The 24,886-nt window shown below is 52.1% G+C and overlaps 1 protein-coding gene across 1 annotated transcript in view; it reads left to right on the top strand.

Annotated features, from left to right (window-relative positions):
- RNF43 (ring finger protein 43) overlaps positions 1-24,886 on the top strand; it is a 58,230-nt gene that overhangs the window by 19,501 nt on the left and 13,843 nt on the right. Inside the window, exon 2 of the mRNA XM_017824033.1 lies at positions 20,967-21,089. Coding sequence (XP_017679522.1) covers positions 20,967-21,089 — 123 coding nt within the window. The remainder of the gene's footprint in view (positions 1-20,966; positions 21,090-24,886) is intronic.

Raw genomic sequence — 24,886 nt, 5'->3', positions numbered from 1 at the left:
TTTCTTCTTTGGTTTTTGGTTGTTTTGGGTTTTTTTTAGCAATGAAAAACCAGCAATAACCAATTGGGATTGTTCAGCCTGGAGAAGAGAAGCTTCGGGGTGACTTAACTGTGGCCTTGCAGGACCTGAAGGAGCTACAAGGAAGGGGGAGAGAGAATATTTACAAGGACATGGAGGGACAGGTCAAGAGGGAATGGCTTCAAACTGCCAGAGGGCAGGGTCAGGTGGGATAGTGGGAAAATATTCTTCCCTGTGAGGGTGGGGAGGCCCTGGCACAGGTTGCCCAGAGAAGCTGTGGCTGCCCCATCCCTGGAAGTGTCCAAGGCCAGGTTGGAGCAACCTGGTCTATTGGAAGGTGTCCCTGCCCCTGGCAGGGGGAGGGAACAAGATGGTCTTTCAGGTCCCTTCCAACCCAAACCATTCTCTGATGTTAGGTGGTGTTGACCCTCTCCCCTCTGCACTGAGCAGCACCCGCCTCCATAAATTGTGTTTTCATCATCTCCACAGGGTCAGGATTTTTGTGCTGATGAGTGACTTGCTTTGCTGGTTTTAAAATAATAGTTTTCTTACACTTAGGGGAGAACATGAAGTCAAAGTTACCTTTATCTAGAAGTAAAAGAAGAGATTTACCTAGAAGAGAAAAATAAGATCTTCCATGATGCTTCTTTCTTCAGGGAATCCAGGCCTTACTGTGAGTCTTGACCCCTCCAAAGTTGTCTTCTGTGCAGAGGAGTTTTACCTTTTATGGAAAGTCACTGGAAAGAACTGGGGTTTCTTGGATCAGCTGGTCTGATACAGTCTAGGTGTCTATGACAGGGCAGATGAAGCGTGTAGGGGCCCAGTGGTTTTTGGGGTTATCTCTAAAGGAATACGAAGCAACAGCTCAGCAAGGACGTGGACTACACATGGTCACGTGCTTGAAGTCAGGAGAAAAGCCCAGGAAGAGAGAAAGATCAAGGTGGGTCCATCTTCCCAAATCTCAGCAGTCAGAGAGAGGCTTTGGGTCCACCCAGGCTGGGAATCACAGACTTGGATTGTTCCCCGGAACGGATCTTGCCCCCGTGGTTATCTGGGTCTTTTATATCTCCACATCATCTGTCATCAGGGAATGTGAGAAGAATTCTTTTTGTTTGCTTTAAACCTTTTCCTTGGCAGAGGGCTGGGGTGCCCCTTCCTCCTTGCATGGCGAAGAATAGTGAATAAATGTTCAATATTTGTATTATTTTCAGTGTTCACAACTTTACAAGACATTCCCCTCTTCTGGGTGGGGCATCCTGGGCTCTTCTTGCCCACAAACCATTTCCCACCTTTTTCCTACCTATCTACTTTTGCTCCCTGTGCCCTTTTCCACATTTTAACATGTTGAGATAGTGTGAACATTTCCATATGGACTGCTGGGCTGTAAGTGTGCCATGGACAGCATTTTCCAGTCCTCTCTTCCCATATATTCCTAATTTCATCTGCTTTTTTGGATAGGGCAGGAATATATATATATATTTATATTTATATATTTAATTATATATATTATATATATAATTATATATATATATATATATGTATATGTATACAGTGCACACCAGTAGTGTGGTGTTATCAGAAAAGGCTCCAGAAACTTTCCTGAGTTTGACTGTTTTAAAGTCTATATTCTTGGCTTTACAGCTGGAATGATTGTTTTCCCAGGCACATCCCTTCGTGCTCCCTGATACTGAATTTCACCTCTCTCCTACCACAGAGCCATTTAAGCAGCAGTTACACGTGTGGCTGATCCCAGCTGATGGCTCCTTGCTGAAGAAGGCTTGCTCTCCTCTATTTTCCCTAATTCCTGCTTTCCCCCACCCCTGCTTTCCGTGTCATGGCTCATCCCTCACTTGCTGCGGCCCCGGGCCTTGTGAGACCCTTTCCCAAACCTGTCCAACTCATTAAAACCGCAGAAAATGCTCAGATTTCCTTTGCTGTGATCATTTTCCTGGTGTTTTCGTAAGCTACACGAGCTCATGGAGAAGTCAGGGATGGGGCAGGCATTGGGAATGCGTGGCCAGGAGCATGGGAGGAGGTGGGAGCTGTTGGCATCCTCAGCAGACCGTCCGCCGAGCAGCCTGAGGGCCTCCGGGCGAGCCTTCCCCCTCGCTTCGAAATGGCAAAATTTGCATTTGGAGATTCGGATAATTCCAAAAAAATATTGTTTCATCTGCACATTTTGTCACCTCATTAATTTCCCCTTTCCCCAAGTCATTTATGGCCGTGCTGAAAACGCTCTGCATGGGAACTTCCTGCCTCCCTCCGCAGTGGCCCACGAGGCAAACAATTCATTTAGCTTTTTTTGCAGATATTTTTCGAGTGCATCTTTCATTTCCTGAGTTATTTGTTGGCCACAGAGACTCACTAATAGGCTCCCTGCTTCTGATGTGTTGAAAAAGGCTTTATTGTTTGTATGGGAGCCCCTGGCATGTTTTTCTCTTTCGACCAGTCTCCTTAACTTGTTAGAATTACAGCCCTTGCTGCTCTCAGCCTTTGGATTCGAGCTCCACTTTTCAAAGGTTGCCTTTTCCTTGGGGTATTCTCCATTCCTTTATTGTTCACTGTTGGGCTTTGGGGTCCAGCTCAAGTCCTGGGCTCCAGGGTGTAGGTTTGCTCCGAGCCTCTGGCAGGAGATCTCTCAACAATTTTTGGGTCCCCCAGGAACGTTTTACCTTCTCATTTGCTTTTTATAACATTTTTTTCCTTGTTCTTACCTTTTAATGGTTTGAGAGTGTAGTTTTATTCATTTATTTATTTATTTGTTTATTCCTTTCCTAGAAATAGGGGAATTTGAATATATGCGTACATATATACATATATACATATACATATATATATATACTGTGCTTTTCTACTTCTGTAACCTTCCTCACCTCCCTTTGCCTTTCCTGGTCTCTGGCATCACCACAGATCAGTGGTTGGTTGGTAACTTTTAATATTTTTTTCCATACCTGCATGGAATTTCAACCCATAGGTCTTTGGAACTCCTTCATGCAATTAAATATAGATTAGTGCAGTCCACTGCATTATTCCTGTATCTCTGGTGTTACAACATCCTCTGGATTAACTTCCTTACCTTGAATTCCCCAGGTGCTTATGAAATGAATATTGTAATTTGAAAGCAGGGATTTTCGTTTACCCATCTTAACTTCAGGTTTGGATTTTGCAGTGGCAATGTAGGTAAATATTTATATTTTTATATATACACAGATGTATATCTGTATATATGTGTGTGTGTGTGTGTGTGTATATATGCATATGTATATGTACCTACATAGATATGTACACATATGTGATATATATTTATTCACAGAACCATGAAATCATGGCATGGTTTGGGATGGGGGGACCTTAAAGACCATCTCATTCCAACCCCCAGGGCCATGTTCCACTAGGCCAGGTTGCTCCAAACCCTGTCCAACCTGGCATTGAACACTTCCAGGGATTATTGGCACACAGAGCATTCTTTCATGCTGGCTACCAGTGCAACATCCAGGGTTTTAGGTGCAAGAATTAAGAGACAAATTTGATACCCAGATTCCTGCTATGGCTGCATAAAACCTGACGTACACAATGACTTCTGGGGTCTGAAGGAGCAGCGTGGTGTGGTGGGCGCTGCTCCAGGGGGTCACTCCGGGTGCTCCCGTTGCCTTTGGGAAGAGCAGTGGATTGGGAAAGGCTCCCTGGAGTCAGAGCTTGAACCGGGGACAGACGGAGGCCCCGCTGGAACGTCTGCAGAGCTTAATCTGTGCAGATGTTAATAACAGTGTTAGGCAGCAACATGTTTCCTCTTGTTGTGTTGGGGTTGAATTCCGTGTGCACGCAGCCTGCCACGAACCTCCCGTTCCCCTGCCAGCCCTCCACACCAGCACAGCTTTCCCGAGCCTCAGGCACCACAAGCTCTGACTCATTTACTTAATATTCCTCTAATGAAACTGCCCAGAGCTCTGGACCTATTCTCCTCCAAAACAATCTTTCTCCTCCCTGTTTTTCCACACCCTTCGCTTTCTTCTCAGCTCCCGTCACATTCCTGATCGGGCTTAACTGAGCTCCCTGGAGCATTCCCTGCCAGACCCCTGAGCTCCCTGGAGCGTTCCCTGCCAGACCCCTGAGCTCCCTGGAGCGTTCCCTGCCAGACCCCTGAGCTCCCTGGAGCGTTCCCTGCCAGACCCCTGAGCTCCCTGGAGCGTTCCCTGCCAGCCCCCCTCGTGTCCTGCCAGCACAGTGGGGTGTGAGGTGGCAGAGGAGGTACCAGGTGACCTTTAGAGTGAAGCCAGGAGGGAGAGAAACAGCCAAGAGAGTTCCTTCAGCCACGGTGTGATGGGGAGGGGGGAATGGCCATCCCAGTCTCCTCCCCACCTTGGCTTTGGAGCAGCACCACTGGGATCTGGCAGCTGCACTAGCTACAGGGCATCTTTCACCCAAGGACTGGGGAGCTGGGACCAAAGGATGGGAACGGCAGAAAAGGCTGGGAATGGGAAAATCCCCCCCCCCGAGCTGTCTGGGTGGGCTGGAGGGCACTGGGATGAGCAGACTCCAAGTCCAGGGGCTGCCACCAGAAACAACCAAGGAGCAGCTGTGGGAACGCTTGACCAGCCTTGTTGGGGACCACATGACCACTGTACTTCAAGGATGACAAGATGGAGCATTCCTGGAGTCCTGATCTCTTGATTTCAGGAGTTGAAATCCTGGGTAGGAGCCCCAGACTGCTCCAGGGAAGCTCTCCAAGATGAGCTTTCTCTTTTCGTGGAAACTGCATCTTCCAGGATGTACCTGAGGCTCCTCCCAGGTTTCTCCTGGAGTCTTTTCACATCTCCTCTAAGCAGGTATCTCAGGTACCATCTCCCAGAGTCTTTTCATCTCTGATTTAGGCACTGGATATCCTGGGTCGCAGTCCCAGGCTCCTCCAAGGAAGTTACCTGAAATGATTTTTCTCTTTTCATGGAAACTGCATCTTCCAGGATGTACCTGAGACTCCTCCCAGGCATCTCTTGAGTCTTTTCACATCTCCTGTGGGGAGCTGAGATCCCAGGTCGCAGCCCCAGACTCCTCCAAGGCACGTACCTGAGGGGATCTTTCTCATTTGAAGGAAAATGTATGTTCTGGGATCCACCTGAGCCCCTTCTCAAGCATTCCCTGGAGTCTCGATCTCTGATTTTAAGGATTGAGACCCCAGGTAGCAGCCTCAGACTGCTCCAGGGAAGCTTCCCAAGATGTTTTTGCTGTTTTGGTGGTAGCTCTCTAGTCTGGGATCCACTTGAGACTCCTCAAGTATCTGCTGGGAGGGGGCAGAGGATGGAGCAGGCTCTGCTCGGGGGGCCCAGCAATGGCACAGGAGGAACGGGCAGGAACTGATGCCCAGGAAGCTCCAGCTGGACAGGAGGAAGAACTTCTTCCCTGGGCAGTGCCCCAGCTCTGAACAGGCTGCCCAGGGAGGGGCTGGAGTCTCCTCCCTGGGGATATTCCAGACCCCTCTGGACACAGTCCCTGTGCTCTGGGCTGGCTCTGCTTGAGCAGGGAGGTGGAACCAGATGCCCCACTGCAGATGCTTCCACCCTGACCCATCCTGGGATTCCGTGGGGTAAAGGGAATTGCAGACATTCAGCACGCACTCAGTGGCAATGCTGAGGTCCAGAAATGGGAGTGTCACCTCCTTCTCCCTGCCCCACGTCCATTGGCTTTGCTTTCTCCTTGCTCCAGTGCTGAATGTTGGGAGCAGCAGGACAGCTGGGATGCAGCTCTGAGCTTATATATTTTATATAAATATTATTAATAGTAGCACTGCAGGAAAGACTGCAAAACCCAATAGCAGAGCTGTGTGGTGGGAGTAGAGGGAGAAAGGAAACATATTTCGGGGTTTTCCCACGGGTTTTCCTGGATGTGGGACACAAATGTTCTTGGAATGAATCTGCTCCTGGTTGGACTGCTCGGGATGGCACAGCTGCATCCAGACATGCTGGTGGGCCAGTGGTGTTACATCTCAGGATACAGAGATTGTCAGGGGGATTTCAAACCCTTTCTTAGAGATTTCTGCATTGTTGGTTGGGGTTTTTTTGGTCTGTATTTATTATTTTACTGAAGCGTAAAGGACATTGAAGGGCTTTGGGAAGAAGGTGGGGCTGATCCAGAGCAGGGCTGGCTGCCCAAGGAATGATGCTTCTTCAGAGGGCTGGAAAACACAAAACCTGTGCACTTGGTTCCTCAAGCTCAGTGCTGATTGCAGATTACTTGCTCCTGAGGAACATGTCCTGTCCAGTTTGCAAAAGTGGTGCTTTATGATCCCTGGGATTTCCTTTTATGAGCATTGCCGTGGCATCTGCAGGCTGGCTGCAGCCAGGGCTTGCTGCAAGCAGAAGAGGATTTGGAAAATATCAAATAATAGGTGGGTGGAAGTCCCTGCCCAGGTTTGTGGTCAGTGGATGGAGGATTTCTCTGTCCTGAGCAACTCTAGAGGATGCACAGGGAGGTTTTGAGCAGCGGGAGGGAAGGATGTGGTTTTGGGTGGATGATGGGGCTGGGGAAGGACACAGGGGACAGGGAGGGAGGCAGGGGAGGGCCTGTGGGGCAGGTGGGTTGGGAAGTGATGAGCAGGAGGTTTGGCTCTGTGGAAGAAGATCAGTGGGGTGAGGAGAGCAAGGTCTGCCCAGGGGTGGGGCAACCCTGGATGGATAGACAGACTGGGAATGAGAGGCTGGAAAGCAGTGCCAGGAAAGGGCCCTGAGGGTCCTGGTGGTGCCAGTTGGCCCTGAGTCAGCAGTGCCCTGGCAGCCAGGAGGGCCAACCCTGTCCTGGGGGCACCAGGGAGGGGATTGTCCCGCTCTGCTCTGCCCTGGGGCGGCCTCACTTCAACATTGGGGCAGTTTGGGGGGACAGAATGTAGGGAAGGGATTGAGCCATTAGAGAGTGTCCAAAGGAGGCCACGAGGATGGGGAAGGGCCTTGATTTGAAGGTGTGTGAGGACACTGAGGGCACTTGGTGTGTTCAGCTGGAGCAGAGGAGACTGAGGGGAGACCTCACTGCAGTTCCAACTTTCTGGGCAGGGGCAGAGGAGGGGCAGGGACTGAGCTCTGCTCTGGGGGGACCAGGGACAGCAGCCAGGGAATGGCTGGAGCTGTGTCAGGGCAGGCTCAGGTTGGATCTCAGCCAAAGGTTCTTCCCCCAGAGGCTGGTTGGGCACTGCCCAGGCTCCCCAGGGCAGTGGGCACAGCCCCAAGGCTGCCAGAGCTCAGGGAGGGTTTGGCTGATCCTCTGGGGCACAGGGGGTGACTCTTGGGGCTGGGCCTGTGCAGGGCTGAGGGTTGGACTCCGTGATCCTTGGGGGTCCCTTCCAGCTCGGCACATTCTGGGATTCTGTGACTCTTGGGTGCAAATGGGAGGAGTGAAGCCATTTTAGGTGCACAGTGCAGGAGTTGGAGGCTGGTCCTGAACCTCCCGTTGTGCTGGCAGGGCAGGGGCTGGTGTGTGTTGTTGGAGTTGCACACACAGAACTCTCCTGGGCCTGCAGCCTGTACAGACAGGCCTGTGCTCCTCAAAGACGGGGATCGGATTCTTGCCCTCCGGGGGTTTCCAGCCAGCTCGAACTTCAGAGGAGCCCTTTCTTTCTCCTGCTGTTCACGCCCTGCAAAGAATTTTCTATCAACAAAAGAAATTGTTTTATAATCAACTCGATGTTCATCCCCAGTCCTGGGGTATGAAAGGGGTTTTGAAGGACCAGAGAAATGGAGCCTGGACATTGTGGGAGCAGGGGACAGCAGCCAGTGGAGCAGACCTGCTGGGATGGGGCAGATGAATTTTGGGGGCACTCCAGAGCCAGTGAATCCCTTGGTGCAGCTCTAGGTCGGACAAAATGCCAGCAAAGGAATAAACCCTGGAAAGAAAGGGTTGGGGGATCGCCAGTACGTGCCTGTACTGAGAATCTTGTTACTTCTGCAGCTTCTGTGACTGGATTTAAAGTCTCTCCTGGGTGCTCCATCAGAAGATCCTTGAAATGTTGGTTGCAGCTTGGGCTGTACCTCAGACACTACCTCAGTAGTGTCAAACCCAGGAGGATTTTGTTTTCACACTGTTGGTCATTCCAGGGAAAAACCAGTCCAGTTAAACCCTACCTGGTGGTACCCATGTTGTGAGTCTTCTCTGCAGAGGTCGTGGGAGCCTGGGGGAGCCTCATCAGCACCAAGTTCAAGAGCTGCAGGACAACCTGGGGGAGGAAGGAAGTTTTCTCCCTGAGGAAGACACGGACTGTGGGGTTTGCAGAACTGCAGCACACAGGTGTGGGTGACAACAGATTTCTGTTTGTCCCTGCCAGTGGAGGTACTGGAGAGGGCCCCTGGCACACAGCTGGCCTTGCAGCTGGGAAGGGCAGATGTCATTCCCGTCCTCAGGAGTGTGGAACACATGTGGTGGGCGGGCAGGCTCCAAAACACAGCTGCCACCAGCATCTCCTGGAGCAGTTGCCCATCTGCCATCACTTACAAGTGGTTTATGGTGGGAGACTGAGAACTTGCCATTTTTATCACAGAAGGTTCCCTGCAGTCTCCTCTGGAGTGATGGGAATATCAAATATTTCCAAATCCCTATTTCCACTATTTCTGTGCAGGTTATGGTCTCGTTGGGAACCCAGGTCTCATAGTCCTACCACGAAGCCAGGAACTTCTCTGTCCTTCCAGGCTGTGATTACGTGTGCGTTTTCAGCCTCTTAAACCAAAACTTCCTCAAAGCTCAGGAAAAGCTGGGGCTCAGAGAGCTGCAGCTTAAGGTTGCTGAGGAACATCATCAGAGGAAGGGCCTCCAGGTGGAGGCACAGCCCCCACTCTCAGGACACATGGAATTGGGGGATTGGCAACCTCAGGCTGGGCAGGAGAACTGTTTTATCTGACCATGCCTGAGGCTTTGGGAAAGCAGTTGTTGTGTCCCTTTGCAGTCCGAGTGCCCCTGCCTGCATCTGCAGTTGTGGATTCAATATTTTTTAGGGAAAGATGGAAGTGTGGGCTGGCTCAGGAGCTGGATTTGGTTACCTGACTGGTTTTCTTGGCTTCTGTGAGTATGTCCAGAAGCTGGTGACTTTGGAAAGGAATATTTTTGTGCTTATGAAAGGCGGTTTTTAAATGTCAAAGTTGAAAGTACTTCTTCTTAGTAAGAAAAAAATCCCCACCCAGCCATCCTGAGCATCTGGGCTGAATCCATGGCATCTTCTGGAAGGTTTTTAGGGCTTATCTCCCAGCCAGGAGCACACACTGGCCAACGCACCACAGCCTTTAAGCTGTTTATATCCAAATTGTTTGGTTACTTAACTTTAAAACGACCACATCCACATATTGGGAGGGACTGCCCCATCCCAGGGCTCTGGAAGTGTCATTTGGCACTTGATTTACAAGAGCTAAATTGCAGTGGGGGCAGTGGCCAGCTGGCTACCGAGCAGGAAGCTGAATGACAACGAGAATAAATAGTGTTCCATGGAGCTGGAGTGTCTGACAGCACTGGAGCCGTGAGGATGGATCAGCCTCCAGGATATTCCCCACGGAGAGGGCTCTCGGTGCTTGCTGCCAGCGTTGATGGCCGTGGGAGCAAATAGGACATGGATTCATCCCTCCTCCCTGCAGGCAGCAGGAGCAGGAGCGTTGTACTGCCCACTGAGCCTTGCTGGGGAGGAAGGAATGATTGATACAGTTGTAGAGAATCGGAGTCTCTCAGGTTTCCAAAGAATGAGAAGCAGCCATCCCTGGACAGATCTCTGGGAGAAGCGGCAGCGTTTGGGAATTCCCCGGCTCCCGGTAGCGGCAGTGATTGATGGGAGCTGGGAGATCCTGGGGTTGGTGAGTGAGGAGGAGCGTTTGGGGCTGTCAGGCTGCCCACGCTGCGAGGGGGGCTGTGATGAGCAGCGCTGTCATCTGGGCTGTGCCCGAGAGCGGCTCCACGGACACGGGACTGGACCGGGGAGGAGGGGAGAGCTCCGGCCGGGAGGGGCGGGAAGGAGGGGCTGTGCCACTCTTCATCTCAATTGCATTCAGCAAGGAAGGTCACTGCCAGCCTATTTTTTAGGGGTAGAGGAGGATTTGAATGCTCCTCCAGGAAAATGCCACCCCCGCTATCCCACAGCAGTTTCACAGGATCCCAGGATGTGCTGAGCTGGAAGGGACCCCCAAGGATCACGGAGTCCAACCCTCAGCCCTGCACAGGCCCAGCCCCAAGAGTCACCCCCTGTGCCCCAGAGGATCAGCCAAACCCTCCCTGAGCTCTGGCAGCCTTGGGGCTGTGCCCACTGCCCTGGGGAGCCTGGGCAGTGCCCAACCAGCCTCTGGGGGAAGAACCTTTGGCTGAGATCCAACCTGAGCCTGCCCTGACACAGCTCCAGCCATTCCCTGGCTGCTGTCCCTGGTCCCCCCAGAGCAGAGCTCAGTCCCTGCCCCTCCTCTGCCCCTGCCCAGGAAGGTGGAACTGCAGTGAGGTCTCCCCTCAGTCTCCTCTTCTCCAGCTGAACACACCAGGTTTGTCCAAGTTGACCTCAGTAGTTTCCTGCCAAAAATACCTGCGAACAATAATGACTTGTTAATGATTTATCCCTGTGCTCCCAAGTGCTGCACTGATTCCGAATACCACAGGAACCACCGAGGCCGTGCTCTGCAGGCTCTGAGGTTTTGGCCACAATGGCTTTTTGTCCTTCCCCAGTGATGGGGGTGGTGGTTGTGTGAGGGAACCAGGGGTTTGGGGCACTGGGCAGCATAAATGCACATTGTTCAGTGTAACTTTGGGGAATATTGGTGGGAAAATCAACTGGATTGGACCAAGGGAGAAATCATCTGAGCTGCAATGAAGGATTGGACCGTGCAGGGCTTGCAGAAAGTCATGAGCAGACACCTCAGCAGGTTCCCCATGGTAACACTGATGCCAGCAAGGCACAGCTCACCAAGAGTTTGGTTTCTGCAAAAGAGAGCTGCAAATCCACATTGTGTGGACCAGGCATGGCTCTGGAAATGGGAAGTGGGAGAACAAGCTCTCTCCTTCCTTGGAAGATGGGCACCTGCTGTTTTCTCAGGCCATCAGAGCAGAAGTGTGGAGCACAGAGGGATGAGGTACAACATCAAAAAGTTGTTCCCTTTGCTTCCAGCATGGCTGGGTAATAAATAAAGCCTCCATCAGCCATCCTGCCTCAGTGAGCAGGAACACAGGAGATACAGGGGGAGAACCTGTGATAGCAACAACCACCTCCACCCTTCAGGACCAGGAGAAAAGGCAGTGGAGCCTAAACCAGAGCCTGCATGAGTCAACTCGAGGTGTTCATGGCTGATTTTACACATCGTGGTGTGGTTTGGTCACGGAGCAGCCACTTCAGAAGCTCTAGGCAGTGCTGGACTCTCTTTTCCAGTGGTCCTTCTCTGGCAGGGGTCAGTGTCACTGTTAAAAAAAGCAGAACAGAACCAGAATTGGCGGATGCTGGGCTGTGGCTCTGTCCATCATGTCTCCTCATCTGCAGCAACCAGGGATGAGAGAGGGAGACTTCCCTCCTGTAAGCAGGACTTTCTCCTTTCTGAATGTCTTTTAGTCTTAGCTACTGTGGCTCCAAGTGTCCTCATTATGCCAGCACTCATCCTTCTCTTGGATGTCTGTCCCCTCTCAAGGAGACAAGGGTTGAAGAGGGCTGGATCCTCCAGTGGAGGTGATGTCCCAGCTCACCTACTTTCACTGCCTCAAATGGGCTGTGAGCAGCTCCCTTCCTGTTCCTTGGAGTGAAAAACCTGGTAGAGCTCAGTCAGTCTGTATCATTTCAAAGGAAAGTTTGGTCAAGTTATTGGTGGCCTTGAATCAAGACAGTGGGTAGAGCAACTTCTGCTGAATCACATTCTGTTGAGCAGGGAGGTTATTTCACTTCCTGCCCTCTTTGTCCTTGATCCTGTGTGTTCACAGCTCTGTCCTGCTCTGGACAGGCAGCAGAGGTGCCTGAAAATGGAAATTTCTCCGCCTTTTTGGCCTCAGCCTCTTTAGTCCTGGGCCAAGAGCTGTGTCATCCTTGTTCCTAAAAGCTTCCACATGGAGACATGCCTTGGTGATGAACGCTGGAGTCTTCAGAGGCTCCCAACAGGCTGAAACCAAGGGAAGAGTTTTATGCTTACCTGCTTAAAGCTCCTTCCAGCGTGCCAGCCCAGCTCTTTGAACATCTGTGATACCTTGGAGCAGCCTGGTCCTGTGGAAGGTGCCCCTGCCCATGGCAAGGGGCTGGAACAAGATGAGTTTTAAGGTCCCTTCCAACCCAAAACATTCTGGGATTCTGTGGTCTTCAGTGCTTGGACTCCCTAGGATGCAGCAAGGATGGTAATGATTAAAGGGGCATCTGAAATAGAGTTCACTCTTGGAAGTCTCCTGTGAAATTATCTTCAGTCAAAAAAAAGTAGTTATTGATTTGTTTTAAATCCTTTGTGGAGGTCACTTGCAGGGAATGTCCTGGAAGAAGTATGAATGTGCAAAAAGGGAACAAGGTATGTCTCTGAAATCCTTCAGGCTGTTCATCACCCTGCTCTGGGTGCATCCTCCAGATCAGGAATTACAGCAATGCTGGGAAGGTATCCAGATGGAAGACCAAGTGGAGGACCACTCTTTGAGTGGTCACAGCTGGCTTGTGAGGGTCAGAAGAATCCCAGAATGGTTTGGATTGGAAGGGACCACAGTGGGGCATCTGGTCCCACCACCCTGCTAAGACAGAGCCAGCCCAGAGCACATGGCACAGGATTGTGTCCAGAGGGGTCTGGAATCTCCCCAGGGAGGAGACTCCAGCCCCTCCCTGGGCAGCCTGTTCAGAGCTGGGTCACTGCACAGGGAAGAAGTTCTTCCTCATTCCAGGAGGAACTTCCTGGGCATCAGTGCCTGCCCAGGTCACAGGGTCACATCAATTTTGGGTTGACCCCATGTGCCAGTGCTGAAATTCTTGTTCCTGCTCAGCATGTGAAGACACCAGTGAAAGAAATTTTCAAACAATTCCACCTTCGCTGTTCAAACTGGTGCAACCACGTGTGCCCACGTGTTGTGTGGCCTCAAGAGGAGCACGTGCCCATTGGAAGGGGGAGGCTGGAAGTGAGGCAGGACCCAGGCACCCCATCCTTGGTGTCTCCTGCAGCAGCCGAGGAGCTCAGCATCCCCAGGAGCCCGGAGCCGCATTCTCAGCATTCCTGCAGCTCCTTAGATGTCAGTGATGTCATCGATAGCAGCCAGGGAATTGCAGATCCCAGAGGGCCTGAACTCATGTCTTAGCAAGTAAGCGTAGGAGGAACCAATTTCTGCAGTGTACTGCACTGTACCAGCAAGTTTTATTGAGTCAAATCACAGCAAATATATTTGCATCTACATTTCTGTCTCCTGGCAATGCTACAACATCCAGCAAGTGGGACACTCGTGTCCTCCACCAGCCACTCTCTCACCCCTATTAAAGGAAACGACATCTGAGCCATAAAACAACGGGAGGCCGGTACAGTGTGGGATTGAAAAGCAAGTAGTTTATTCCTTTAGCTGTTCAGTCTTTTGCCCTGGTGCCCAGGACCTGCTGACATCCAGCATATTTCAAGAACTGGCACCATGTGAAGGCATCAGCCCTTCTCTGGAAAGCATCCCGTGGAAACTCCATCTCTTGAGAGCCCGTGGAAGAGATGCTTTTGAGATTTTTTTTGTGCAGGACAAAATGGCTCGTTTTGGGAACACAGGATCAAAATTGTAATGTAAATTTTTGTACTTTTGTCATGTGGCTTTTTGTACCAGGAGCTTTGGGATGATGGCACCCCAGCAGTCTGCAGGCTCCTGGTAGGCATGGGATGCATCAGTTCCTGCTGCTGGCATAGCTGGAATGGGCTGAAGCAGAGGTTTTTAACAATGTTTTGGTGATACCACCTTAGCACTGTCTGCAGATGGTCTAGTGAACAGTATTAAATAGCATTTTACAGCCTAAAATTCAGTGGTGAGGGGGACTGATGGGCCGTGAGATACATTTCTGTCTGAAATGGAGATGTTAATTTTTTTTTTTCTAGTTGTACTTAGGGAGTTGCCTCTGACGGAGCCTTCCAGGGGCAGAGCACGGCACAGAGCTCGCCCTCTGCTCTGGCTGAGCCTGCCCAGGTTGCTGTGGGTGCAGGACCATGGGTAGGACGGACCCTCCTGTGCGGCTGCGGCATTTCCTGCTCGGAAGCAGTTTGCTGTGTAGCCTCAGTGCTGCTTGAATGTGGCTCTGTGTTACTCAGCTGTAATTAGAGCAGCTTGCCAGTTCTTGATTTCATCCCTTCGTTTCAGCAGGATTTCCAGACCTGGTGCAATTTGCCCCAGAGAGCTGGGGCTTGTTTCCCAACCCAAATCTAGCCAGGCCTTATAGCTACACCTGCATTTTTCCAGCTACAAATAACAATGGAAGTGATTTTATCTAATCTCCCACCACCTGGTTTGTTCTTGTCCGCACTCTTGAGGCACGAGGGTATTGAAAATGCTTTTGGCAGGAGTAGTTTTAAAGGCTGTGCAACCACCAGCATTAACACAACCACCGCGTGCGAAGAGCGAGGCACGGACGGCAGCGACCTCGTGCAGGGAGGGAAACCCGGACAGCCAGAGCTTGTGGGTTGTGCGGTGTCCTCGAGTAAAGCCTGGAAGGCAGCTCGGCAAAGCCCGGCTGATGTCCCACAGGGAAGAGCCCACCTGGATGCACCCACGAGGGGCTTCAGGGACCGCTCGGGTGCCGCCGCGTCTCTACGTGACTTGGCACCCGGACCCCGGGACACCTCGCCGGGGCAGGTCTGTGACTTTCTAGCTTGTGTTTCACGACGGAGCGCCCAAGGCCCCTCCTCTGCGCCGGCATTTCGGCGGCGCTGCGCTTTGGAAGGACTCCAGGCCAGCAGTGAAGGGCTCTTTGATAATATCTGACGGGCGGGTAAGAATTTTGGGCAGCAGCCAAGGTACACATTGCCTGTAATCGTTAACTCGGTCTGTAAACAGTTCAAACGGCACTGAAGAGGCCGTCAGTTATTACAGGAGGGGAAAGCCTTTCATGTGCCCGCGCAGCAGCCGGAGCCGCCGATCCCCGGCCCCTGCGGAGCGGCCGCGGCTGCGGGTCCGCGGGCCCTGCTGGGCCTGCAGCGAGCGCTGACCTTCAAACCTTGGGCGCTGCAGCAGCAACGACAGCGTTGCCTTCCTTTTGTTCTGCACCTGGCTCGGGCGGTGCAGCCCGGGGGTGTGCGGGGGGAAGGGGAGCAGCCATCGCTCCCCCGGGGCGCCGAGCCAGCCGGGGAGGTTCGGCAGAGCTCCCTCCTCCATCCCGAGCCCATCGCCTGCCTGTGGCTTTGCCCCGGGCTCCCTCCTCCATCCCGAGCCCATCTCCTGCCTTTGGCTTTGCCCTGGGCTCCCTCCTCCATCCCGAGCCCATCTCCTGCCTTTGGCTTTGCCCTGGGCTCCCTCCTCCATCCTGAGCCCATCTCCTGCCTTTGGCTCTGCCCTGGGCTCCCTCCTCCATTCCAAGCCCACCTCCTGCCTGTGGCTTTGCCCCGGGCTCCCTTCTCCAAGCCCATCTCCCTCCTGCAGCTTTTTCCTGGTGAGCACAGCTCCATGTGCAATCCTAACAAGTATTTCACTCATGACCAGGTAAAGCTTCCCTGGACCATTGCTGGTTTCTCCAGAAAAGGCCACAATGGGAGTTTAGGTCCATGTCAGGGCCCTGCAATCTCCAGGCACTCATGGAGGTAACACTGCTGCTGAGCTTCACCTTCTGGAGAATTCCTTAGCCCACATGAACCTCTGCAGAGCCCTCTGCTCTCCTTCCAGGAGCAGTTCAGCCCTCCTGGAGATGTGTGATGCTTCAGAAGATGTTGTGGCCTAATTTGTCCTCAGAAGAATTCCCTTGTCAGTCTTTGCTCTTCTAGATCTTCCTTCTCCTTTCTAGATGAGCAGGAATGCTCTTTCTGGCATCTACTTTCGAGGCTTTAACTTTGAAACCCGTTGTGATTGAGGAAAAATACCCCAATGATCTGGGTTTGGGTGAGTCTTTGTGTCTGGCCTGTCACTGCAGAGCTGCTTTCAGGATCAGAGCTGTCTCCTGCTTGACAGATGAGTTGTGGAAGTCCTCCTATGTCTGTACCACCCCTGAGCTGGTGCCAGGGGACAGTAGAGCTTTGTGCTTGGAGTGGTTGGAGGGATGCGTTGGGCTTGCTGGGCTGTCTGTACAGCTTGGACTTTACCAGTGCTCTGAGGGTTGCTGAGGAACAAGACTTTGTGTGAGTCCTGTGGAGCAGCTTTAACCTCCAAACCGCTGTCAGCACAGAGCAGAGGGCCACGTGTAAGAGGGTCAGTGCCACTCAGTGGCAGCATCTCCCAGAGTGGGGACAGGCTGAGTCCTCTGAGGTGTGTGAGGTGAACAGGTCAGCATGGCTTGGATGCTCTCCATGGATTTCGAGTCCAGACTGCCTGCAGTGTGCTCAGAGGCAGAGGAGTGTGAGCTGTTCTCCCGTGACTTGGGCCAGCTTGCCTTTACTTTCATTTAGTGGTGTGAGTCAGGGCTGACCAGAGAACCTCCCGTGCCTTTGATACTCCAAAATGGATGTGTGGACCAGACAGAGACGGTTTAACCAGACGTCGTGATGGAACTTGGCCAAAGATTTTCCTGTGTGCCCGTACAACCCTCGTGGTGCCTGGGCCAGCAGGAGTGGCACCACTGCTCTTGTGTGGGACCTCTCTGCCCACAAGAGAGCAAACTTCAGCAGAGCTGAAGTGGGGTGGGTATCAGAGTTTCTCCAATCCCATGGCCATGCTTGTGCAAATAGAATCACAGAATCATTCAGGCTGGAAAAGCCTTCCAAGACCATCAAGTCCACCCTGTGCCCCATCCCCACCTTGTCCCCCAGCCCAGAGCTCTGAGTGCCACCTCCAGTCCTTCCTTGGACACCTCCAGGGATGGGGACTCCACCACCTCCTTGGGCAGCCCCTTCCAATGCCTGACAGCCCTTTCAGTGAAGAAATTCCTCCTGATGTCCAACCTGACCCTCCCCTGGCACAGCTTGAGGCCATTTCCCCTCATCCTGTCCTTTGTTCCCTGAGAGCAGAGCCCAACCCCCCCCCCAGCTCCCCCTTTCTGTTGCAGAGAGCGACAGAAAAGATCCAGACTTCACCTAAACCATCTAAACCTGCACATCTCTCTTGGGTTCAGCACTTCTCTTTGTTGCTCACCAGCTTAGTAATGAAAAGGAGGCAGAAACACAGTCACTGATTGATTAGGGACTGATTTGTTGTATCAAACCCTCGGGCACTGCTGACCCTTGAGTCAGGCCAAAGGTGGTGAAGCTCATGAGCACATGTAAGGGCACGGGCACAGGAGTATTGCACTGGCACCCTGTAGGTCCTTTGTCTCCTCTCCCGCCTCTGGCCACTCCTTCAGGGGACTCGGATGGTTGTCTGAGCTGTTTGCACGTTGAGATAGGACCTGAGTCTCTCTAAGAATAATGCATTTGTTATCAGTGAACGTGTTTGTCTGTGACTCACATGTGGGTAAGGTGTGTTTGCTCTTATAACAGCTCTTGAAACTTCATGTAGGTACATTAAAAAGCCCCATATCCTGATCCCCAAGCTTCATGCCCAGGAGTCATGGAAGTGGCAATTTGTCCTCGGGCCCCTTGAAACATTCTGCCATTCTCTTCCTTTTCCAAACAGCCATTTCCATCTTTTTCACGGTTAACATCCACTTCATCTCCCTGCCTTGTCCCTCCTCATCCTCCCATGTCCCTCCAGCAGTGTCCCAGAGCACTTTTCAGCTCTGGCCCCCTGGCAGCATCTCCCGTACCTGTGGTAGTGCCCTGTCATTCCTGCTGCTGTGTCTGGGGGTAGAGAGGATTGATCGTGGGGCTTTGTTCAGCTCACAGAGATGGAGAGTTAAGATAAACTGGGAAGAGCCTCTCTTTTCCAGGAATAAAGGCATTCACACAGCGTGAATCACAGAATCACTGAGGTTGGAAAAGCCCTCCAAGACCATGGAGTCCACCCTGTGCCCCATCCCCACCCTGTCCCCCAGCCCAGAGCACTGAGTGCCACCTCCAGTCCTGCCTTGGACACCTCCAGGGATGGGGACTCCACCACCTCCCTGGGCAGCCCCTTCCAGTGCCTGACCACCCTTTCCATGCAGAAATTCCTCCTGATGTCCAACCTGACCCTCCCCTGGCACAGCTTGAGGCCATTTCCCCTTGTCCTGTCCCTTGTTCCCTGGGAGCAGAGCCCAACCCCTCTGGCTCCCCCCTCCTGTCAGGCTGAGATCTGGGGAAGACCAAGGGAAGAGGATCTGATGACTGGGGTGTCCCTGTGGCTCTGTGAACCATCACCCTTCTCTTCCAAAGCCCTGTTAGTTCTTCCCTTCTCTTCATTATCCTGAGTTTTTTACCTGGCTCTCTTTTTTTTTGGCTGGGAAGTCAGGATTATCAGTCTCCCATCCCCTGCATCGCCCTCAACTTCTGCAAATTCAGTTTGGTATTTGCTACCTGCATTTTTTCTGGGATTGTGGTCCATGTAGTGATGAGTTATCCCAGTTTAGTCCAGGATTTTTCTTGAGCCCTTTGGTAAACACTCCCTTGTCCCGTTCTCTTCCTCTCTTTTCCACGCCAACCTTTTGGGTTGGTTATAACATTTTTCCTGCCACTTCAGATCAAATCAAATTTTGACTCATCCCCCATGAAGGAAGGGTGGGAAATGCTCTGAGTTCCCTTGCAGAGAAAACTGAGGACTTTCTCCATGTCCTTTTTCAGCCCTTTGTCCCTGAGGTCTCCTTGGTGAACAGAAACATTTAAAGGGTTCTTTGGGGGAAAGAAAGCACAAATAATCTCTTTTCTATGGGCATGATTGATTCTGTGAGAATTAATAGGCTCAGACTGGAGCAAAACTGTCTCCAGTGAGGTGTTGGAACATACTTTGCAGTGTGGAGGAGAAGGAAGCCCTGGAGTGGGTGAGGAGTCTCCCTTTCTGGAGGTCTTGAAAACAGGTTGAGCAAGTGTCTCTCAGGAATGTTTTAGGTCTGGCTGATCCTGCCTTCGGGCAGCAAAGAGGGCGAGGTGACCTCTCAGGGTCATCTTTCTTTTTCTGCTGTTTTATACCTGAAGATCCCAAGGGGAGATCTGGCACCTCTCCGTACCTGGTTCCCCAAGACCTCTCCTTGTGTTTCTGCTGCTCAGTGGAACCTGTGAGTGATCCTGGGACAGGCTGGTGTGAAGGCAGTGGGTCTGGTGGGAATAAAAGTGGGAAAGGTGGCAAGGAGAAGTTAGAAAAGGGAAAATCAGTATTTTAGGAGCGGTGGACAGTAAAGGTAGAAAATAGAGATGCCATAGGGTAAGGAATCAAGAAAACTAAAAGGTGGTAGCAAGAACATAGGGGTGGGGAGGAGCTCTGCACCCTGCTGAGGGGGTGACAGGAAGGATGTGGTGACAGATGGAGTGACAAAGCCAGGGGGTCACAGGCCTCATTCACAGTGTCTCAGAAGCAGGGCCGGGGCCAGAGCTGCAGGGCTGGATCAGCCAAGACTGAGTCCAAACCCTGCCAGCTAATCCTGACCTACCACTGGGATCTCAGGAGCCTGTGCAGAGCCAGGCAGGGATCGTCCTGGGAGAGCAGTGCTGTGACTTCCACCAGGGAAGCCCCAGCTGCAGCAGCACTGTGGGGTCCAGCAGAATGCCCATCTAGGTCCTTCTGCCCATCAGGAGTGGGATCAGGATTGGGATCAGGATGGGATCAGGACAGCAGTGGGATTTAGACAGCGTGCATGAGACCTCTTTAATTTTGGTTATGAACATACCCCCTCTCTCCAGTGACTGGATTTTGGCTGTCCCTTGTCTCCTAGATCAGATAAGCTTCTGTCAGGAGAGGTGGCCCCTTGGCTGTGGCAGTGGGTGCTGCAGAGGTCCCCAACCCACCATGGAGGGGGGGATGCTCTTCCTGCAAAACCCTTCCCTCCTGCAGTGCCTGAGCCCATCTGCAAACCCTGGGACCAGGAGGGAGAGAGGGATCCTGACTCTGCAGCCAGGGCCACCCATGGGGCACGAGTCCTCTGCATTGAGGAATCACTTAATATTTGTTTTTCCACGTCATCCATAGATTTTTTTTTTTGAGTCTCCTCTTGTCCTGTGAGCATGATTTCCAGAGTTTATGATGCTTGGGCTTGGTACAATTGCACTCTCTCTGGTGTCCTTGAGTCTGAAGTCACAGAATCCCAGAATGGTTTGGGTTGGAAGGGACCTTAAAGATCATCCAGTTCCACCTCATGCCAGGGACACCTTCCACTAGACTAGTTTTGACAAAAGGATACGAACTTTTACTTTAAAATATTTTCATTTTCACTGAAATCCTTCACTTTCACTTTTATTTTAAGCAGTTACAGAGATGATTAGGAGTTGGATACAAACCCACAGCCACAGACATTTGCACCAGACATTTGAACTAGCTGGTCTTTAAGGTCCCTTCCAGCCCCACCCAGGCTGTGATTTTAGGATTTGATGATTTTAACTTGCTTTTATGGCTTTGTAAGACCTGTTCTTGTTTTGATGCCCAAGACTTGGTGCTACCAAAGGCAGCACTGAACAGGCTGGAGTCTTCTCCCTGGGGATATTCCAGACCCCTCTGGACACAATCCTGTGCCCTGTGCTCTGGGATGACCCTGCTGGAGGAGGGAGGTGGGACCAGTGACCCACTGTGGTCCCTTCCAACCTGACCCATTCTGCAACTCTGAGTGCAGTTTGGGATAGGAACTCCACCTTTCTCTGGGACATTTTCCTTGTGAACCAAAACTTGGCCAGTGACCTGGTTTTTGTGGCATTCAGAGCCTCGGTGGGTCAGGCAGGGCCATGGGATGTAGCAGGGTGGTGATGCCCAGTGCAGGGGGGTCCTACACCTCTGGGTGGGTCCAGAGGGTTTACAGGGTGGGCTTGAGCCCCGAGATCTGAGTCTCCTTTGCTTTTGTCCTGCAGTCCCACCCGCTGTCCCTGTGCAACACCAGTGAGGATGAACACACCGAGTCAGGATTCATCACCATCGTCAAGCTGGAACAGCCAGACCGGGATCCCAACCCCTGCCTGTCCCTGGCTAACAAGGTGAGTCCCAAAATGCCCTCAATGGCACCAACCTGGGAAGTGAAACCTGTGGTGCAGCAAAGAGGAGGGTGAGAGGAGGCAGCAGGGTGGGAAAGAGCTGTTGGAAAGTAGAGAAAAGGACAAGGACAGAACAGGGTCCTTGGCAGAAGGGGTCCTTTGGGAGAGACGCTGTGCCAGCCATCCCCAACACCCATCCTTCCATCTTTTGGACTGCCTGGCTTTGTAAAAGGTGTGAAATTCCCCCTTATCCCACCATCCCTTGGGCTTTACTTCCCAGCAGCCTTGTGCCCCTCCAGTTTTGCTCAATGGCCTGTGGAGGGATTTGTGTTTCTCTGTGTTCTCTGTCCTGTGGGAAGACACAGGCACAGAAAACATCCTCTGTGACTCTGTCTTCAAAAATAATCCTGTAACACTTCACTGGATGAGGCACAAGAAGAATCAGGGCTGAGCAATGAGGCAAAAGCAGACCAGTGAACTAGTGGTGGGTCATAACTCATGAACAGTTTGGGCCCCTGGGAGATCTCAGAGGTCTTTGGATTGGGTGCCTCAGTGAAGCAGCAGTTTCTGTGCCAAAAGCTGAGCTCACTGATCCAATTCTCTGGTAATAAGGAAGTCAGGTAGGAACGAGGGTCATTTTAAGCCTTAAAATCTGTATGTCTCTGATAAAGCTGCACCAGTAAGGCAAACACTGGCTTTTCTTTTGATTGTCTCTGTACTGAATGTTGGACTATTTTCCACAAGCATTGTACAAACATGAAGACCCCCTTTTTGGCTTTGCCTGGATTGTATTCAGGGGTTGCCACCTGGTTGCCTGCTCCATGCTGGGGTTGACGTGGTGGGGGTGGGGACAGGATCCTTTTCCATTCTCCCTGCGGCTCAGCTCAAGAGGGAAGGCAACAATCTCTTGCTCCTGCCCAGCAGGGTTTGATTCACAGAGGCTGTGGCAGCAAAACCAAGCAAAGAGATGTGATTCCATGATGGATTTGCCACCCCAGGGCTGTTCCCCCCAGCTGTGTGGGCAGCCAGGCAGCAGTGCCCATCCCTCTCTGGGTTGCCCAGCCTGAGTTTGGTTGGCTGCTGCTCTGGAGCTGGTGGCAGCAGTTGGCACAAGAGTTATGGACATTCTGTCAGTCTCTACACACCTGGAAAATGTCCTGGTCCCACCTGTGGGTGTAGTGATGCAGGAGGATGGTGGGATAAAGAGGCAGCCCAAGGGCTTCCAGTGCAGCTTGTGACTCAAGAGTGAGGGCTGTGCAGGTGCCCCAGGGAGCACAGCTGGGGGCTCCAGCTCTCCTGTGTCCATCCAGACGTGACCATCATGTTAAAGTGGTCCCAGGCTGCCACATGGGTGCCCCAGGATGCAGGGAATGGGGGAGGAATGGCTGTTTGGTCAGTGCAGCTGCTGGGGGAGGTTGTGAACAGGAGGGAGGAGCAGCTGCAAAGACTCAACTTCCACTTCAGAATCTAAAAGGTTTCAAAACTTAGGGCCAGGATTTGAGCAACCTGGTCCAGTGGAAGGTGTTCCCTGCCCATGGCAGGGTGTTGGAATGAAATGAGCTTTAAGGCCCCTCCCAACCCAAACCATTCTGTGATTCAAACTTTTTTGCTGGTTTTGTCCTTCATCTTTGAGACTGATCACAGCACTGGAAGTGCCAGTGTGTTACTGAGTCCTGGGGTCAACTCAGGAAGGCTGGCACAGGGAGGACAAGGCATGGGGCATTGCTGCACTGTGGTCATCCACCTTGATCCCTTCCCCAGGACCACTAACCCTCCAAAGCAAGCAAACCCCTCAGTTCATTCCCATGTTCATAACTCGACAGAGGGACAGTTCCCTGGCCATCAGTCATCTTTGCTCCATTAGCAGAGCCAAATCCAACACTGGAGTTTGAGATCCAGCTGAATGACATTGGATGCCATCCTGCAGGTATTCCTGCTCCAGGATCTCTCCTAGGGAGGCTCCCAGCTCTTCTCCCACAAATAAGAGTAGTTTAGCCACGAAATACAGCAGATGGCCATATCCCCTGGCTCTGCCTTGTATCTTGGTTACTCCACTCCCTGCAATTCCTGTCTGGCTGCTTCTCCATCCTCCTGAAGCTTCTGCCAAGCTCCTTCCCTCCAACGTCACTCCGATCAGAGAATCACAGAAAGGCTGAGGTTGGAAGGGACCTTAAAGATCATCTCATTCCAACCCCCCCGCCGTGGGCAGGAATGCCAAGATCTTTTCCTCAAAATCCCTGGGCCGTTCCCCTCCTCAGGAGCAGGGGTGTAGCCGTGGGATGTGGCCGGTTCTTGCTGGAGCAGGGGCCTCGTTTCCCTGGCATGTGCGTCTTGTGGCAGAGCTTTGCATGTGGAATTGCAGCACTATATCAATGATGATAAAAATAGCCATGTGCAGAGTGTTATCATAACCTCTGCTTCAGCTGTCACCCAGCCAAGCCTGCACACGGCCAGCCTGGCACAAGGAGAGCTCCACCAGCCACCTGAGGCTCTTCTCTGCTTCCTAAATTCAATCCCTGCTTCAGCATCCAAAGCTAAAACCAGCAGGGAGGGCGTCCGGGGAGAGGAAGACATGGAAAATACCACCAGAATCAAAGGGATTTATTTTTCTTTCTGATGCATCATTTATGATTTTGTTTGTTTTCTGAGTGGACCGTTGATTGTACGTCTGGTTGACAGAATGCTGTCAGCTCTTGCTGAAAGCTCTGAAATCATCCTGTAAATATATATTTGCACCAAAAGTGTTTTGGTCCTCAAAGAGGAGGTTGGCAGTGCCTTGTGGCTGAAGGGATCCAGCACAGGGACAGCAAACACTCAGGAAATGATTGCAGCAAGCAGGTTGTGAATGGCTGGAACAGAATCACAGAGAATCATGGAATACCCTGAGTTGGAAAGGACCCACAAGGATCATCCACTCCAACTCCTGGCCCTGCACAGACACCTCAACAATCCTACCCTGTCCCTGAGAGTATCAGCCAAACCCTCCCTGAGCTCTGGCAGCCTTGGGGCTGTGCCCACTGTCCTGGGGAGCCTGGGCAGTGCCCAACCACCCTCTGGGGGAAGAACCTTTGGCTGAGATCCAACCTGACCCTCCGCAGCTGCAGCTGTTCCCTGAGTCCTGTCACTGGTCACCAGAAGTTGTGTCCTTTGCAACAGGAGTCAGAAAGGTGTTGGGAAGAGTCACTTGTCCAGCCTCAGTTGTTCGTTGCCCCGTTGTTGGTGTCTTTAGCAGGATAAAATCTGTGTAGAGCTGTTTGTTCATCAAAGCCTGACTGGCTCCAACAGGTGGAAGTCAATCCCTGAAAGTCCTCTTCAGTGCTGGCAGACAATGAGGATTGTTTGATCCCAGGCAGGACCCCAGTCTCTGATCCCTGCTCTGAGTTGAGCCTTGATCCCACTTTTCCAGCTTCCCCACCTGGTACAGCAAACCCACGAGTGTCAAATCCTATCAGCAGCTCAGAGCCTTCAACCCCTGTGACCTTCCTGACCATCTTCACCTCCACTCACGTCCCTGTCCTGTCTCCAGACCCAGACACACCCTCTGGGTGCCCCCAGCTTCTCCCCCACGAGGGGTGTGGAGGTGACCAGCACTTTGTGAGCGTGATTGTCCTGCTCTGCTCTGCCCTGGGGTGGCCTCACCTGCAAAACTGGGGCAGTTTGGGGGGACACAGAAAATTATGAAGCCATTAGAGAGTGTCCAAAGGAGGGCAATGAAGATGGGGAAGGGCCTTGATTTGAAGCCGTGTGAGGGCACTGAGGGCACTTGAGGAGACTGAAGGGAGACCTCACTGCAGTTCCAC

Source organism: Lepidothrix coronata, unplaced genomic scaffold (genome assembly GCF_001604755.1).
Source record: "Lepidothrix coronata isolate B3197 unplaced genomic scaffold, Lepidothrix_coronata-1.0 Scaffold108, whole genome shotgun sequence".
Classification (NCBI taxonomy): Eukaryota; Metazoa; Chordata; class Aves; order Passeriformes; family Pipridae; genus Lepidothrix; species Lepidothrix coronata.
The sequence above is the reverse complement of the archived record's forward strand: the minus strand, read 5'-3'. Positions and strand labels throughout refer to the sequence as shown.